The following is a 14,426-nucleotide window of genomic DNA, read 5'->3' as shown; positions in this document are numbered from 1 at the left end:
AGAATCGCTTGAACCCGGGAGGTGGAGGTTGCAGTGAGCCGAGATCGTGCCTCTGCACTCCAGCCTGGGCAACAGAGCAAGACTCTGTTTCAAAAAAAAAAAGAAAGTGTTGCCTGTAATTTTACCAATATTGAGATGCATTTCAACAGGTGACATTCACTTTTCATGTAAGTCCCCATTACCTCCAAATTTTATTCACCTTAAAAACTAATACATTGTTAAACTGTTCAAAATCTTTCAGTAATCTCTGGATTTTGGAATCAAGATATTATTTGATTACCTGGCCTTTTCTGTGCCTCCCATGCATTGATGGATGCCAATGAATTCCATTAGTTGTTTTTGTAGCATCACATCTTTGCCCTCAATTTGAGTAATGAATTTATGCTGTAAAAGTTCTGACACTGTTGGACGCTTTTCATAATCTTTAGTCAAGCACCTGCACTGGCAAAAAAGAACATGCAATTATTAGATAAGTTAGAGTTTTGAAACTATTATTCATATTCCTAAAAATTAATCTAACACACGAGAGTGATGCTCCTCATAAATGCTCAGCCCAAGCTTAAAATATATTAATTGCAATTTTTAATCTCTCAAAAATAGCTAACTGCAATATGATGAAACAAATGTTTGTGAAAGGGCACACATCTGTGAGTGATTAAGCTGCAGTGATACCAACTTTCAACTAAATACCACTTCTGTCATCTCCCAGTAAGGATTATTGCATAGTGATAATTAAAATGTCTCCACTGCAAAGTCTCCTTTACAAGTCAGTAGCTGCAGATAAATGACAATGAAGTCATTATAGTTTTAATGCTTATCTAAAATTAAAACAAACAATGCAGTTTCCCTTCACAAATGCTTTTAAAGGCTTCTCAATTGATCTGTTTCTTTCTATGTGATAAAACTGCTAACCCATTTGAGAAGGCCACTCAGTTAAGGATGTTTAAATTCCATGTCAATATGTATTTTTTGAGGTCATACAGCAGATGTGCTAATGCCTGTTGTACCCCTTGATAGGTTCAACCAGAGCATATTCATGAGAAAGGATAGGACTAGTGAGAGCACCTGAAACAAGAGCACAGGAGGAGCATTTGAACAAATGTAGAATGTTTAACCAGCTGTGACAGCTGACTTTGAATATGTAAAAGAAGGATTCAAGTAGTTTTCAGTGGTCGCAAGGGGTAAAAGAACTAGAATTGGTTGGTGGAATCAAGAGAGAAACAGCTTTCAGATCAGTCTAAGGAAGAACTTTTCAAGAGTGAGGCTTATCAAAGTAGAATGAGCTGCATTGGGAAATACTATTTTGATTGGAGGTATTTAAGTATTGATTGGACAGCCACTGAGTGCACATGTTTGAGAAGGATTTAACCTCTGGATATAAACTTGGGCTGTACAACTTTCCAAGACCCCTTTAACCTTGCAATTCACAGAGTCTACTATTATGAGAAAACTGGGCTGTCATTTGGGGACATTAAAAAAAAAGAAAAAAGCATAAAAAGATGAAACTCATGCCTTGGCTTGAGTAGTGCCATTTCTAATCGGTATTATGATAATTATGATAATTAGGCAACTTATTTCATTGAGCTTAACCAAAAATATATTTCCCCGGAATGCTAAAATATGCTAAGGAATAAGAATGCCAGTGTCTAAAAAATAAGAACAAGTGCTCTTAGTTTTCCGTTAATTTAACAGAATGCATTAATTTCTGACATCTGTAGTAATTCTATCTATGTATTCAGAAGAGGCACATATGAAATTATTTTATTCATGTAAAACTTTATCAAATCTTTAATGTGTACTGGGCACTCTGCTAGACACTGCTGCTAGAGACTGGAGTTACTCTGCTAGACACTGGAGTTACAGTGACAAGTAAGGCACATTCAGTGCCCTAGAGTTGCTTACTGTCTAGTTATAGAGAAAGATGTCAAAACAGGTAAGCTAAATACAACTGGCAATGTTACTAGAGGAAGACAAATCAAATCAATAGCAACCAGGACATAATACTAACTGCTTGGCAGAAACCAGGAAATGTTTCTCAGAGAGGAAACTGCAAGAAATAGGTCAGACACTAAGTTCCATTGAGGATCTGTGTAGAAGCATCTACAACTCCATAAGCAAATGAGAAATATGATCCTTTTCAGACAAGCAAATGCTAAGGGAATTCACTACAACCAGGCCTGCCTTATAACAGGTCCTGAAGGGAGTGCTAAATATGGAAAGGAAAGATCATTACTGGCCACTACAAAAACACACTTAGGTACATAGACCAGTGACACCATAAGCAGCCACACAAACAAGTCTGTATAACAACCAGCTAACAACATGATGACAGGATCAAATCCACACATGCCAATACTAACATTGAATGTAAACAGGCTAAATGCCCCAATTAAAAGGCACAGAGGATAAAGATGGATAAAGAAGCGAAACCTAATGGTATGCTAAGAGACCCATCTCATATGAAATGACACCCATAGGCAAAACACAGGCGAACAGAAGAACATGACCATTGATTATAAAGGGTCCACAGAAGCATAGCTATTGATAAGTGAATAAACATGACCCTAAGGTCATTATCTGAGCAATGATAAATTCACCCAACATTTAAAAGACACTACAGATGCTTCCTTTGAAGAAAATAATATAAATCTCTGGGGCTGTTTAACAGATAAGAAGAAATAGGAGGAGATTTAGTTATAGCAGGAGGGAATAACTTTGATTTTTTAAAAGACTGTTTTTACTCACTTGCTTATGAAGTCATTGAATTCTGCTGACCATAGCTCAGGCTGCCTTAGTTTTGGGGGTGGATTCCTAGAAAAATAAGAATCAATGTTGGATTCTGTATATTGGTCAGTCAGTGCAAAATGAGAGGCAGAGCCAGATAGACTAATGCAATCCTAGGTTCTGCCAGTTGTAATCAAGGATTCCATCTTTTCCCAATTCCAAGACAGATAAATTGTTACTCATCTTTCTTTATACAAAATGACACGGTCTTTGTTTCTCTGAAAGCACTTAACATATGACCCGATTTTTCCAACTGTTATTTTTTTTTCTTTTAAAGAGTCTTCTTGCTTTTACTTAGCTCTAAGGGGAAACATCAATACTTAACAGAATAGAAACAATAGATGCTGGGGAAAGGTATTTTTTTCTTATGAGTCCCAATGAAGTCTCTGAGGAACATCCAGGGAACACAGAAGTGGCCTGTTTGGAATATGGAGGAAGGTGTGCCAGGGAGTCGCACAGTAGAATGCCCTTATGAGTTGTTGTTCTGTTGTTACTGGACACACGGCAGGAAACATGTTACAAAGTGTCAACGAACTGAAAAATACTATTAGCGATAAAGCTGTGAATACAACTTTAACAATTTTATTAATTCCTTTCAGTTTAAGCTGAACAAATATATTTTTTGGCACATTCGTTGAATACAAAGGAACATCATTTGAAAATGAGGCTGATCTAACTCTGTAATCAAGCAACATTGATCAACCATGATAGTCGAATTTGCTGAAGTGCTGCTTTATGTTAATTCTAACAGCTCTTTGTTTTCATTAGTGAAATGGAAATACTTTGTCTTCAGTTCTGCATTACTCCTTAAATAGCTTATAATGAAATTAATGTACAGTTTGTACAGGCTCATTAAAGAAAAGTGCAGCTACTCATCTACCCCAGATCAGGACTAAGCTCATTTCACAATCCTTAGGACAATTTGAAGATTGCTAATTTGCACATTAAAAGAAGTAATTCTTTTCTCCAGAAACATTGTTTTGTTTCTTGTCCTCCTGAAAATTTCCTTTTATGAGATTTATTGGCTTGCTTTGAATAACAAAGTTTGGATTATTTCAGAACACTCAGAACTGGGTAGCTTTTCAGATCCCCTTTTTCTCCATATTACCATAGTCAGTATTCTTGGAATTCCACTGCTGGTAGACATAATTAAGAAATAACTAAGATGATGCAGTTCCTAGAATTACTTTGCACATTGCCTGTTACCTAGGTACAATATCTATCAACAGTGTCATCCTTCCTTCATGTTGCATTATCACCAAGAGTAATAACATCAGACTAAATATGATGGTTTAATCCACAATTAAAACAGCTAAGGCAGTACAGAACTTCATGTTACACACTGAATGACAATAGGAGTTAGAAACTACAGATTTTTTTCCTGCTTTCTTCAAAATTAATGAAATGTCTTGGATTTAGTATAGAGGTTTTCCATTCTTTTCCATAATGTTGTTTCTCCGCTTAACAAAATAAGCAGTATGTAAAGGATGATATATAGCCAAGGTATTATAATTTAGAACATCTAGATAGGACAAGAAATTCAAAGGCAAAATTAAAAATGAATTCAAATGTTTTAGTCTTATAATAATTTAGTTAGATGCCAAATATTCTAATGTTTTGGAACCCTGTCACCACAGGCTCTGGCTGTGCACTGCATTATAATTAAGGCAAAATCCTTAAAAAGATATTTAAAAATAACACCTTTAATAAATATAGGCAGTCTTTTCACATTAGTTATCTGAAACATCAAGGGACTAACCGCCACTCATAGAAAATAGTGTTTAAAGAAATTAGTTTATAGGATAGTAGGGGAAAATCTGTTGATACACACATGAAGGAGTGGGGGGCTACGTAAATAGTCAAGTGCTTTCATGGCACCAAAAGAGGTTATTCTTCTAAATTTATTGTTTTATATTAACATTTAAAATATTAACATGTTTAAAACCATTATTTTCTGGATAAATTTTATATATAATTTTCTTAATAATATTATTTTAAAGTTCTGAACAAAGGGAAATCTTAGCAAGTAGTAAAAAATTACTAGATTGGTAGGTAAAGCAAAGCAAAACACTTGCACAGGCTATGGACTCTGATGCCTCACTGACTCATTGTGGAATGGATAAAGGGTGGGAGGAACTGCTATTTTCTGAAATCAAATCCTAGCAAAAGAGAGAAAGACACACTGATTGTCAAGAGAAAGCTCTTTTACTTAGACCAGGGAAATGCAACTACTGAACAAATACAATGTCTCAGAAGAAGCAGAATAACATTCCAGGATCTTCTGCTCCCAACTTGTTGGAATATATCTGAACGTCTCCATGAAGAGCATGATGAACACTTGGTGGCTGGAGGAAGTAAATTGGGCTGCAGATACTGGACCCAATGTTAGTCATCTGACCTTGGTATTTTGAAGAGTGCTCTCATGGGATGAAGGTCAGCTAGTGGAGGATCTCCATCACCCAGCTCAATGGCCGTGATACCCAGGGACCAAGTGTCACATCTGGCATCATAAGTGGTATCCAATTGCTGTTCACATGCAATCACCTAGTAGAAAACCACACCATCAAAAGGCGAAATTTGTGACTTTAACAAGCATGTAATAAAACACTTAGAACAAAGCATTAAGTATTTAAACTGGTGAAGTTTGATAGCTATAAGTAAAGATGAAGGCAGTAACTTAGGAGGAGAATAAAAGATCAAATTATTATTGGTAGTAGTATTTTTGTTCTGGGAACAGATAATACCTTAGGAGGTTTAAAATATAAGGGAAGAAGCCTATGAAAAATATTTTTGAAAATATGGAACAAAAAGAGGAAAGAAATCGTGTCCCAAATGGAAAGGGATGGGATCAAATGCACAGCTAAAGATTGGGCAGTGGTAGTCACTCAATAAATGTCTATTGAGGGAATGGGCAAAGATGAAGGCTATGTTTTTGAGAATTAAAAGTGGAGGAAATAAAGGTAAATATGCTTGAGGGCTGTCTAGTTAGATGGCCTTGGTCTCTACTGGCAACTAGAAGGCAAGGCTACCTAAGGGAGGAATAAGACAAGTTTGGAGGAATGCAAAAGGTTTAAGCCACTAATAAAAGAAAACTAAATAAAAATAAACCTTGATGTGGTTTTACCAACAGCCTATCTGAGGCCACCCTAAATTGTAAAACTGCAACCAGTTTTAAAACATGTCAGTAATCGAAAGATGTAATTGAGAGTCAAGGAAAAAAGAGGAATTTGTTTTTGTAATTTTATAAGATTGTATTAGATAGAGAAATTATTGCATTGATTACTTCCCAATTTAGTTCTAAATGTGTAAGTACAAATGCAGATTGATTGTGAATGGTAATTATTAACATCAATAAACACAAAAAGGAAATTCAACTTTACATTTTAAGAACCATTTTTTTGCATTTTTAAAATTTTATGTTTTGTACATGCCAACCCACAAGAAAAATAAAAAATATTTTTAGAATGATGGCAGATGTAGAATTGTGTCATTTAAATACAGTACTGTAAAATGATATATAAAGTGAAAAATCTAAGGCCCTTTTAGGAATGATATCTCACCTTCTGACTTCACTTAACACCAGGCTTAACACATTTAAAAAATCCATGTGTGGGCACACTAGAATTCAGTTGTTAACATTTACACCCATGTCATCCAGGAAAGGTGACTACTTCATAAATAAATCTTTATTAATACCTGACACTAATGGGAATGACAGGAAACAGTTTAGTTATAAGCATATCAGTGTGATTAAAAAGTAAAAAGAAGGCAATGATAAACACAACATATCGGGCAACAGACACTCTTGAGAGGAGGCAAGGAGTTGGAATAGAGGAAGAGATAGAGGCCAATGCATGCTATTGGTAATATTCTGGCTCTGGTGTGGGTGGCAAGTTTATAGGCAAATAAGAAGACCATTAACCAATTCATTTCTAAGTACCTGAAGGACAATAATAAATTATGCATGTGCATACATGTGCATATATATATGTCTATATATAAAGAAAGAGAGAATAGTTTCTCAACTCAAGAGTTAGTTTGATGGGACATCAACATACACAGTGCTTCTTAACCTTTTCTATGAAAGTATTTTTAATATCACATGAGAGTGAACTGCTGAAATCAGAGAGCACAGCCTGAAGTACTGAGGGAAACGGTAAAGTCCTAAGTTTTACATTAAAAATTCATGTGGCAAATATTCATAGGAATATTGCTCATAATAACAAAAAGTGATAAACACCCAAATGCTCATCAACTGACAAATGGATAAACATAATGTGGTCTATACATACAATGGAATATTATTCAACTCTAAAAATGAGTGATGCATTAATACATGCTTCTACATGGATGAACCCTGAAAACATTACACTAGGTAAAAGAAGCCAGACACAGGGCCATATATTGTATGACTCAATTTATTTAAAATATCCAGGCCAGGTGCAGTGGCTCACGCCTGTAATCCCAGCACTTTGGGAGGCCAAGACAGGCAGATCACACGGTCAGCAGATCGAGACCATCCTGGCTAACATGGTGAAACTCCATCTCTACTAAAAATATAAAAAATTAGCCAGGCGTGGTGGCAGGCGCCTGTAGTTCCAGTCTCTACTAAAAATATAAAAAATTAGCCAGGCGTGGTGGCAGGCGCCTGTAGTCCCAGCTACTCGGGAGGCTGAGGCAGGAGAATGGCGTGAACCCAGGAAGCGGAGCTTGCAGTGAGCCGAGATTGCACCACTGCACTCCAGCCTGGGGGACAGAGCGAGACTCCGTCTCAGGAAAAAATAAATAAATAAATAAATAAATAAAATATCCAGAAAAGGCCAGTCCACAGAGACAGAAAATAGATTAATGGTTGCTTAGAGTAGGGGAGTTTAGGCAAAGATGAGGAGTGAATGTTAATGAGTACTAGGTTTCTTTGAGGGGGAGCAAAAACGTTTGTGATGATTGTGATGATGATTGCACAACCCTGTGAATATACATTAAAAATCAGAATATTGTATGTGTTAAATGACCTAATTCTATAGTTATACCTTTATAAAGCTGTTAAAAATTCAAAAATGCATTCATATGAATTTCTCATTCTGTTGTCTAATATAACTTTGTTTGCTAGAGTGTAAAAATAATGTCTTTTGCCCCATCATTTTTTTCCTAAGGAAAATTATTTTTCAGGATAATACATTATTTCATGAATTTACATGTGTGGTCAGAGGATATCTACCCATATAGGCTCAGGTGAATTTATGTCCCAGTTTGCCTTGGACATTCTTGTTTAATGCTTTTAGTCCTAGAATCATAATAAATATCACCCCCTTTCACTCTCCAGGGTGTTCTGGTTTGTATGATAAGTTGTACGGTCACCTACTACAGTCGCTAATTCCCTTGTTACCTTCATCCTGGCAGAGGATGTCTTTATGTAACCAGCAAATGCTACTTTTGATATAGAATTTAATTTAAACATGCCAAATCAAGAATTTCACTTTTCAAGTGATAATTGATTTGAACAAACTTGCCTCCTGGGCTCTAAAAACACTGAAATACTTCTATGCCATTGTGGTGAATATATTTATATTTGTTCACCTTATTGCTTTCTAATTCTTAGAAATCTGCTATTAATACCATAGAGTGGTAGATATGGAATATCTTGATTAACTAGAAAGCTGATTATTTAAAATATGTTCTTCAAGGTTAGAAAATACTTATTACAGAGAGATGAATATAATATGAACAAAATCTCAAACATGTATTTCCATGACAGCTTGAAAAAAACTGTAGTGAACCCTTTTTCATGTTTATTATATCCATTAGTTTGCTAAGCCAGAAAGAACTTTCAAGCCCTACTGTGCTACTATAGGTTAATAATAAAACTGACATCAGAAAAATGACTGTCTAGTAATTGCATATTAATAAGTGTTTTTACTAAATGGAAAATTTAAATATTGAATAATGGCTTGTTATAATACATAAACATACAAAACCCATAAAGCTAGGATATTAATTTATAATGATATTATATGTAATATTATTTATTATTATATTATTAATATATGCAAACAACATGCAATATTTGGTATTATAACTAGGTTCTTATTAACTTCTCATTTTTGTAATTTTTTTGTAAGTTTTAAAAACACTAGTAATATATCAGAACAAACTCTAAAGAAACTCTCCTTTGAGATTCTCCTATTCAATTTTTGTTTTTGCTTCTATGACTATACTTTATATTTTTACTCTAAGATATGCTCCCTGGTAAAAAAATTTTTTTAATCCATTGTGGATTTTTTTAAGTTTCTTAAAATACTTCATTCTCTGTCCATATTTTGTACTAAGTTTACATTTTAACTTGTTTTGCAAGTAATAATTAAACAAGTATTCAAATAAAAACAGCATACCAGCATTTAATCCCCAAATTTAATTATAAGATTTGAAAATATTAATATAGTATATTAATTACTTCTCCCTTCACTCCCTAGAAAACTGGAGATAAATAGCAGCGCTTTCCCCAACAGTTGTAGAGAGAGTCTTCAAAAATAAGGGTCCTTCATAAGTGATAAACATAATTAAAAAGATTAAAATCATTAATAGTGATGGGGGGAGAAGATGACTCTTGAAAACTTTTTCCCTCAACTATTTTAGCAGTTTATCTGCAACCTCCCAAAGGTAATGATGTAAAGAATTTATTAAAGCTGAGCATAGCCCCCAGGCAGAGTGACTCAACACAGGAACCTGCCATATGGGTTAATGGACCTGAATCTGATCCCACAAAGGCTAGGGGTTCTGATAATATTATATTTCTACTATAATTTTAAAAGATAATGTAAATATCATTAGTACAGATACACGCTAAACACCTAAATTTAATGAAAAATCAAACCTGGAAGTAGTTTGTCTTTACATCATCTGGTTTACTCATTCCCTCTTTCATTGACTCGTGTTCATTCACAGCCCATTTATTGACCACCTCCCAGGTGCCTCCTCACACATGCAAAATTCTCACATGAAAATAACACAACTGAGAGTTTCTTCTGTTATATTCCAAAATGCTTACAGAGATAGAGTACATATAAGAAGGAAAGTCAAACAGGATCAGCTATTACATTTGTCTGCCTCAAAACTCTATCTGACCTCAGGAGCCATCCAAAACGGTGTTCCTACGGATGTGTTCCGACGGTGCCGGGTACTGGTGAGCTGTGCAGACACACCTAGAGGAAGAGACAAGATGTACTTTTTTGCATTAATTGCTCATATATAAAGAGCTTTCAATTGCTATAATCTTTTTTGCAAACTAATATTAAAATTCTATTTCCTCAAACCTGCCAGTGGACCTAGTGTCACATTAAAGGATCCTAAATCAGGATTTCTGCAGAGCCAAAAACCAGAATGGTGCTCCTACTTTCTCTTTCTCAACTCCAAATCCTGCTCCTTCCTAAAGCCCCATTTCAAGTCTTAATTCCCCCAGGCTGGCTTTTAATCTGCTCCAATTATACTGATCCCTATTTCTTTCTATCTTCTACATTGTAAACGATTTTACATATTTTGTCATGTAATTGTTATTTGAATGGCGTGCTTCCTCCCTGCCCTCTTCCTGTCCCTGCCCACTAACAAATTCCAGTGAGTTTGAGAATGTCCTATATGGTGTTATGCACATAGTAGGTGACTTGTGAATCTTCATAAAATTATTTTCCATCTACCAACCCTGGGCAAATCACACCTTATCTGACTGGAAGTTTCAAATTAACTATATCTATTTAAACCAACATCATTAACAGAACAAGTTCTCTTCCTTTAGAGAGATTACAGACTGAAGAGCTACAGTAAAGAGGTATAATCAAATATTTCAGTCATGTCATTCCATTAATTCCACCTTGTTAGATACACTCATAACTGACCTTCAAGAGAATTAGGAATACAGTTTCTTTTCTCCATTTTGACACTCCTGCTCCTCACACAAGGGGTCCTGGTTATCTGACTGTACAGAGCTCCTACCTTTCACCTTGCTCTGGACTTGATGGGTTAAACCCAAATCATGGGCTTTTACTACCTGATTTCCCTGCTTTGAAAAGTGCCTCCCCAAAGTCACATTAATTTTAGGCTTTGGTTGCTTATCTTAAAAGCCAAGTAGAGGAAAGGTACTAAAGGAGATGTAAAATGGAAATATATTTTATTTCTCCAAGATGGCATTTGACTTTTACCATGAAATTCAAAGGCCATATGCAACCAAATGGGTGTTTCAGTATTGGAAATATACTTAGACAGAAGAGTGAGGAGTGTAACATTAAAAACAGGACACATGCCCAACTATGAACAAGTGACAGAGGAAGGAATTTACTAAATTTCATGTTTTTTGAGTGCTATGCAATGCCTGTTAAACATAAAGATCATTAAACTAACACAAAACTAGCTTCACAGCTAGAAGATAACTTAATGGTCATAAATTCTAACTTGCTCATTTTCAGGTTAGTAAACTTAAGCTGGAAAGAAAAGTCACACTCCTGAGGACAAATGATATTTTTACTTAGTGTAAATTCCCACAAGAAAAATAGCTAAGATAGAAAAATGCAAAATTCTATTAAAATGATTGACATAAATTACTTTTAAAGGCAACAGGGATCCAAAATATGGGTTCAGGAGCCCAAGGAAGTAAAGAAGATTAGGAAAATCATCTTGTCTAGAGAGTAACTAAAGGAATAAGTCACCAAGATAAACAGTTACATAATTATCTCAAGAGAGAAGCTGCTGATGGGTGGAAAATTCCAGGCAGAATGTTGGTATAATGAGAAGATACAGAAAGGAAAAAGAGGTCAAAAAGGACCAAGGCTGAACAGAAAACAGGCTAATAGAAAGAGCAATAATCTATTAAAAGTCAAAGCCACAGGAACATTATAGAGGTTTAGGTTTATGTTAATGCTTCTTCAGTCGTTTGCTTTGCTAGGGAATTTTCAGGCTATTTTAGTTCTGTCCAACAAGGCTTCCTGGGCTATTCCATGGCTGTACGGCAACTCCATTCCCTATCGCATAAGTGCTATTTCTAGGGATAGAAACATGCAGGCTTTATTCTTGTAGTCAAGAAAACTCTTAGGATCTTAGAAAGACAGCAGAAACATCAAATATGTGTTTTCTATTGTGGCTCAAATAGACCAGACAACTTCTGGGAACTCAATTTGCTATAACCCTTGACATCTCAATAGAGCAGAGAGAAAAGCATAGTTTTTGTCATTGTTAATAACAAAATACTGTAGGAATGAGAACTGAAACTACAAAAATATAGAATTTTGTCAACATAAAGGGGTCATAAATTGTATTATACCATCTAACATTATTATTTTGTTGATGAGGTTAAGACACTGTGATAGTTAATTTTATTTGTCAGTCTGGGAGGGCCATGGCTATTTTAGGTCATCCAACAATGCTTCCTAGACTGTTCCATGACTGTACAGCAACCCCATTTCCTATTGCATAAGTCAAACAGTATTTGGTAAGACTATATTCTGGATATTTCTGTGAAGGTATTTTTGAAATCAGATTAATATTTTGAAATCAGATTAATATTTAAATTGGTGGATTTTTTTAAAGTTAAATAAGACTTTTATATTGGCGTGCAGTAACAAGCAAAAGTTTTGCTCTCCCATTTCTGAAAGTTATATGAAGTTTAAAACCTAGTTCTACAGTTGACATTTTTAAAAGGCCTAAGACTTCCACATTGGTTAGACAACTCTTCGCTTAAAATAGTTTTTATTTATTTTTTTATTTCAATAACTTCTGATGTACATGTGTTTATTTGTTACATGAATGAATTATATAGTGGTAGATTCTGAGATTTTAGTGCACCCATTACCCTAGTGGCGTATGCTGTACCTAAGAGGTAGTTTTTTTATCCCTAGCCCCACTCCCGGTCACTCTCTTCTGAGTCTCTAAAGTCCATTACATCACACATGTACGTAATACATACTCACAGCTTAGCTCCCACTTATAAGTGATAATATATGGTTTTTGGTTCTCTACTCCTGTGATACTTCACTTAGCATAAAGGCCTCCAGCTCCAACCAAGTTGTTACAAAAGACATTATTTTATCCCTTTTAATGGCTGAGTAGTATTCCATGGTGTATACATGCAACATTTTCTTTATACATTCATTAGTTGATGGGCACTTAGGTTGGTCCCACATCTTTGAAATTGTGAATAGTGCTGCTATAAACAAACAAGTACAAGTGTCTTTTTCATATAATGACTTCTTTTCCTTTGGGTAGATATCCAGTAGTGGAGTTGCTGGATCAAATGGTAGATCTACTTTTATTAATAGCTCTTTAAGGAATCTCCATACTATTTTCCATAAAGGTTGTACTAATTTACATTTTCACCAGCAGCGTATAAGTATTCCCTTTTCTCCATATCCCTGCCAACATCTATTGTATTCACACTTTTTAGTAATGGCCATTCTTGCAGGATTATGTTAGTATATCTCATTGTGGTTTTAATTTGCATTTCCCTGATGATTAATGATGTTGAACAGTTTTTCATATGTTTGTTGGTCTTCATATATTTTCTTTTGAGAAATGTCTATTCATGTCCTTTGCCCACTTTTTAATGGACTTTTTTTTTTATTGGTAATTTGAGTTCCTTGTAGATTCAGGATATTAATCCTTTGTTGGATGCATAGATTCCAAATATTGTCTCCCATTCTTTGGTTTGTCTGTTTACTCCGTTGATTATTTATTCTGCTGTGCAGAAGATTTTTAGTTAATTAGGTCCCATTTATTTATCTTTGTTTTTTGTTGCATTTGCTTTTGGGGTCTTAGTCATGAATTCTTTGCCTAGGCTGATGTCTAGAAAAGTTTTTCCAATGTTGTCTCCTAGAATTTTTAATAGGTTCAGGTGTTATATTTAAGTCTTTGATCCATCGTGAGTTGCTTTTTGTATAAGGTGAGAGATAAGAGTTCCAGTTTCATTCTTCTACATGTGGCTTACCAGTTTTGCCAGCACCATTTATTAAATAGGGTATCTATTTCCTAATTTATGTTTTTGTATGCTTTGTCAAAGATCAGTTGGCTGTACGTATTTGGCTTTATTTCTGGGTTCTCTATTCTGTTCCATTGGTCTATGTGCCTACTTTTATACCTGTACCATGCTGTTTTGGTAATTACAGCCTTGTAGTATAATTTGAAGTCCAGTAATGTGATGCCTCCTGATTTGTTTTTTGTTTTTGTTCAGTTTTTTTGTATTGTTTTGTTTTTTGCTTAGGATTGCTTTGGCTATTTGGGCTCTTTTGGGTTCCATATTAATTTTAGAATCATTTTTTCTAATTCTGTGAAAAATAATATTGGTATTTTGATGGGAATGGCATTGAATCTGTAGATTGCTTCAGGCAGTATGGTCATTCTCACAATATTGATTCTTCCAATCCATGAGGATGGGATACATTTCCATTTGTTTGTGTCACCTATGATTTCTTTTGGCAGTGTTTTGTAGTTCTCCTTGTAGAGATCTTTCACCTGTTCAGTTAAGTATATTCCTGAGTATTTTTATTTTGTTTGCAGCTATTGTAAAAGGATTGAGTCCTCGATTTGATTCTCAGCTTGGTCGTTTTGGGGTATAGCAGGGCTACTGATTTGTGTATATTGATTTTGTAACCTAAGACTTGACTGAA

General features: G+C 35.0%; 1 protein-coding gene across 3 annotated transcripts in view; it reads right to left on the bottom strand.

Moving 5' to 3' along the window:
• MYO3A (myosin IIIA) overlaps positions 1–14,426 on the bottom strand; it is a 282,515-nt gene that overhangs the window by 188,326 nt on the left and 79,763 nt on the right. For all 3 annotated transcript variants that reach the window (XM_019034337.4, XM_055353315.2, XM_063709962.1), the window contains 4 exons: positions 9,907–9,983; positions 5,183–5,328; positions 2,746–2,811; positions 281–436 (listed from right to left, as the gene is read on the bottom strand). In XM_019034337.4, the coding sequence (XP_018889882.2) occupies positions 281–436; positions 2,746–2,811; positions 5,183–5,328; positions 9,907–9,983 (445 nt within the window). The remainder of the gene's footprint in view (positions 1–280; positions 437–2,745; positions 2,812–5,182; positions 5,329–9,906; positions 9,984–14,426) is intronic.

Source organism: Gorilla gorilla, chromosome 8, assembly GCF_029281585.2.
Source record: "Gorilla gorilla gorilla isolate KB3781 chromosome 8, NHGRI_mGorGor1-v2.1_pri, whole genome shotgun sequence".
Lineage (NCBI taxonomy): Eukaryota > Metazoa > Chordata > Mammalia > Primates > Hominidae > Gorilla > Gorilla gorilla.
The sequence above is the reverse complement of the archived record's forward strand: the minus strand, read 5'-3'. Positions and strand labels throughout refer to the sequence as shown.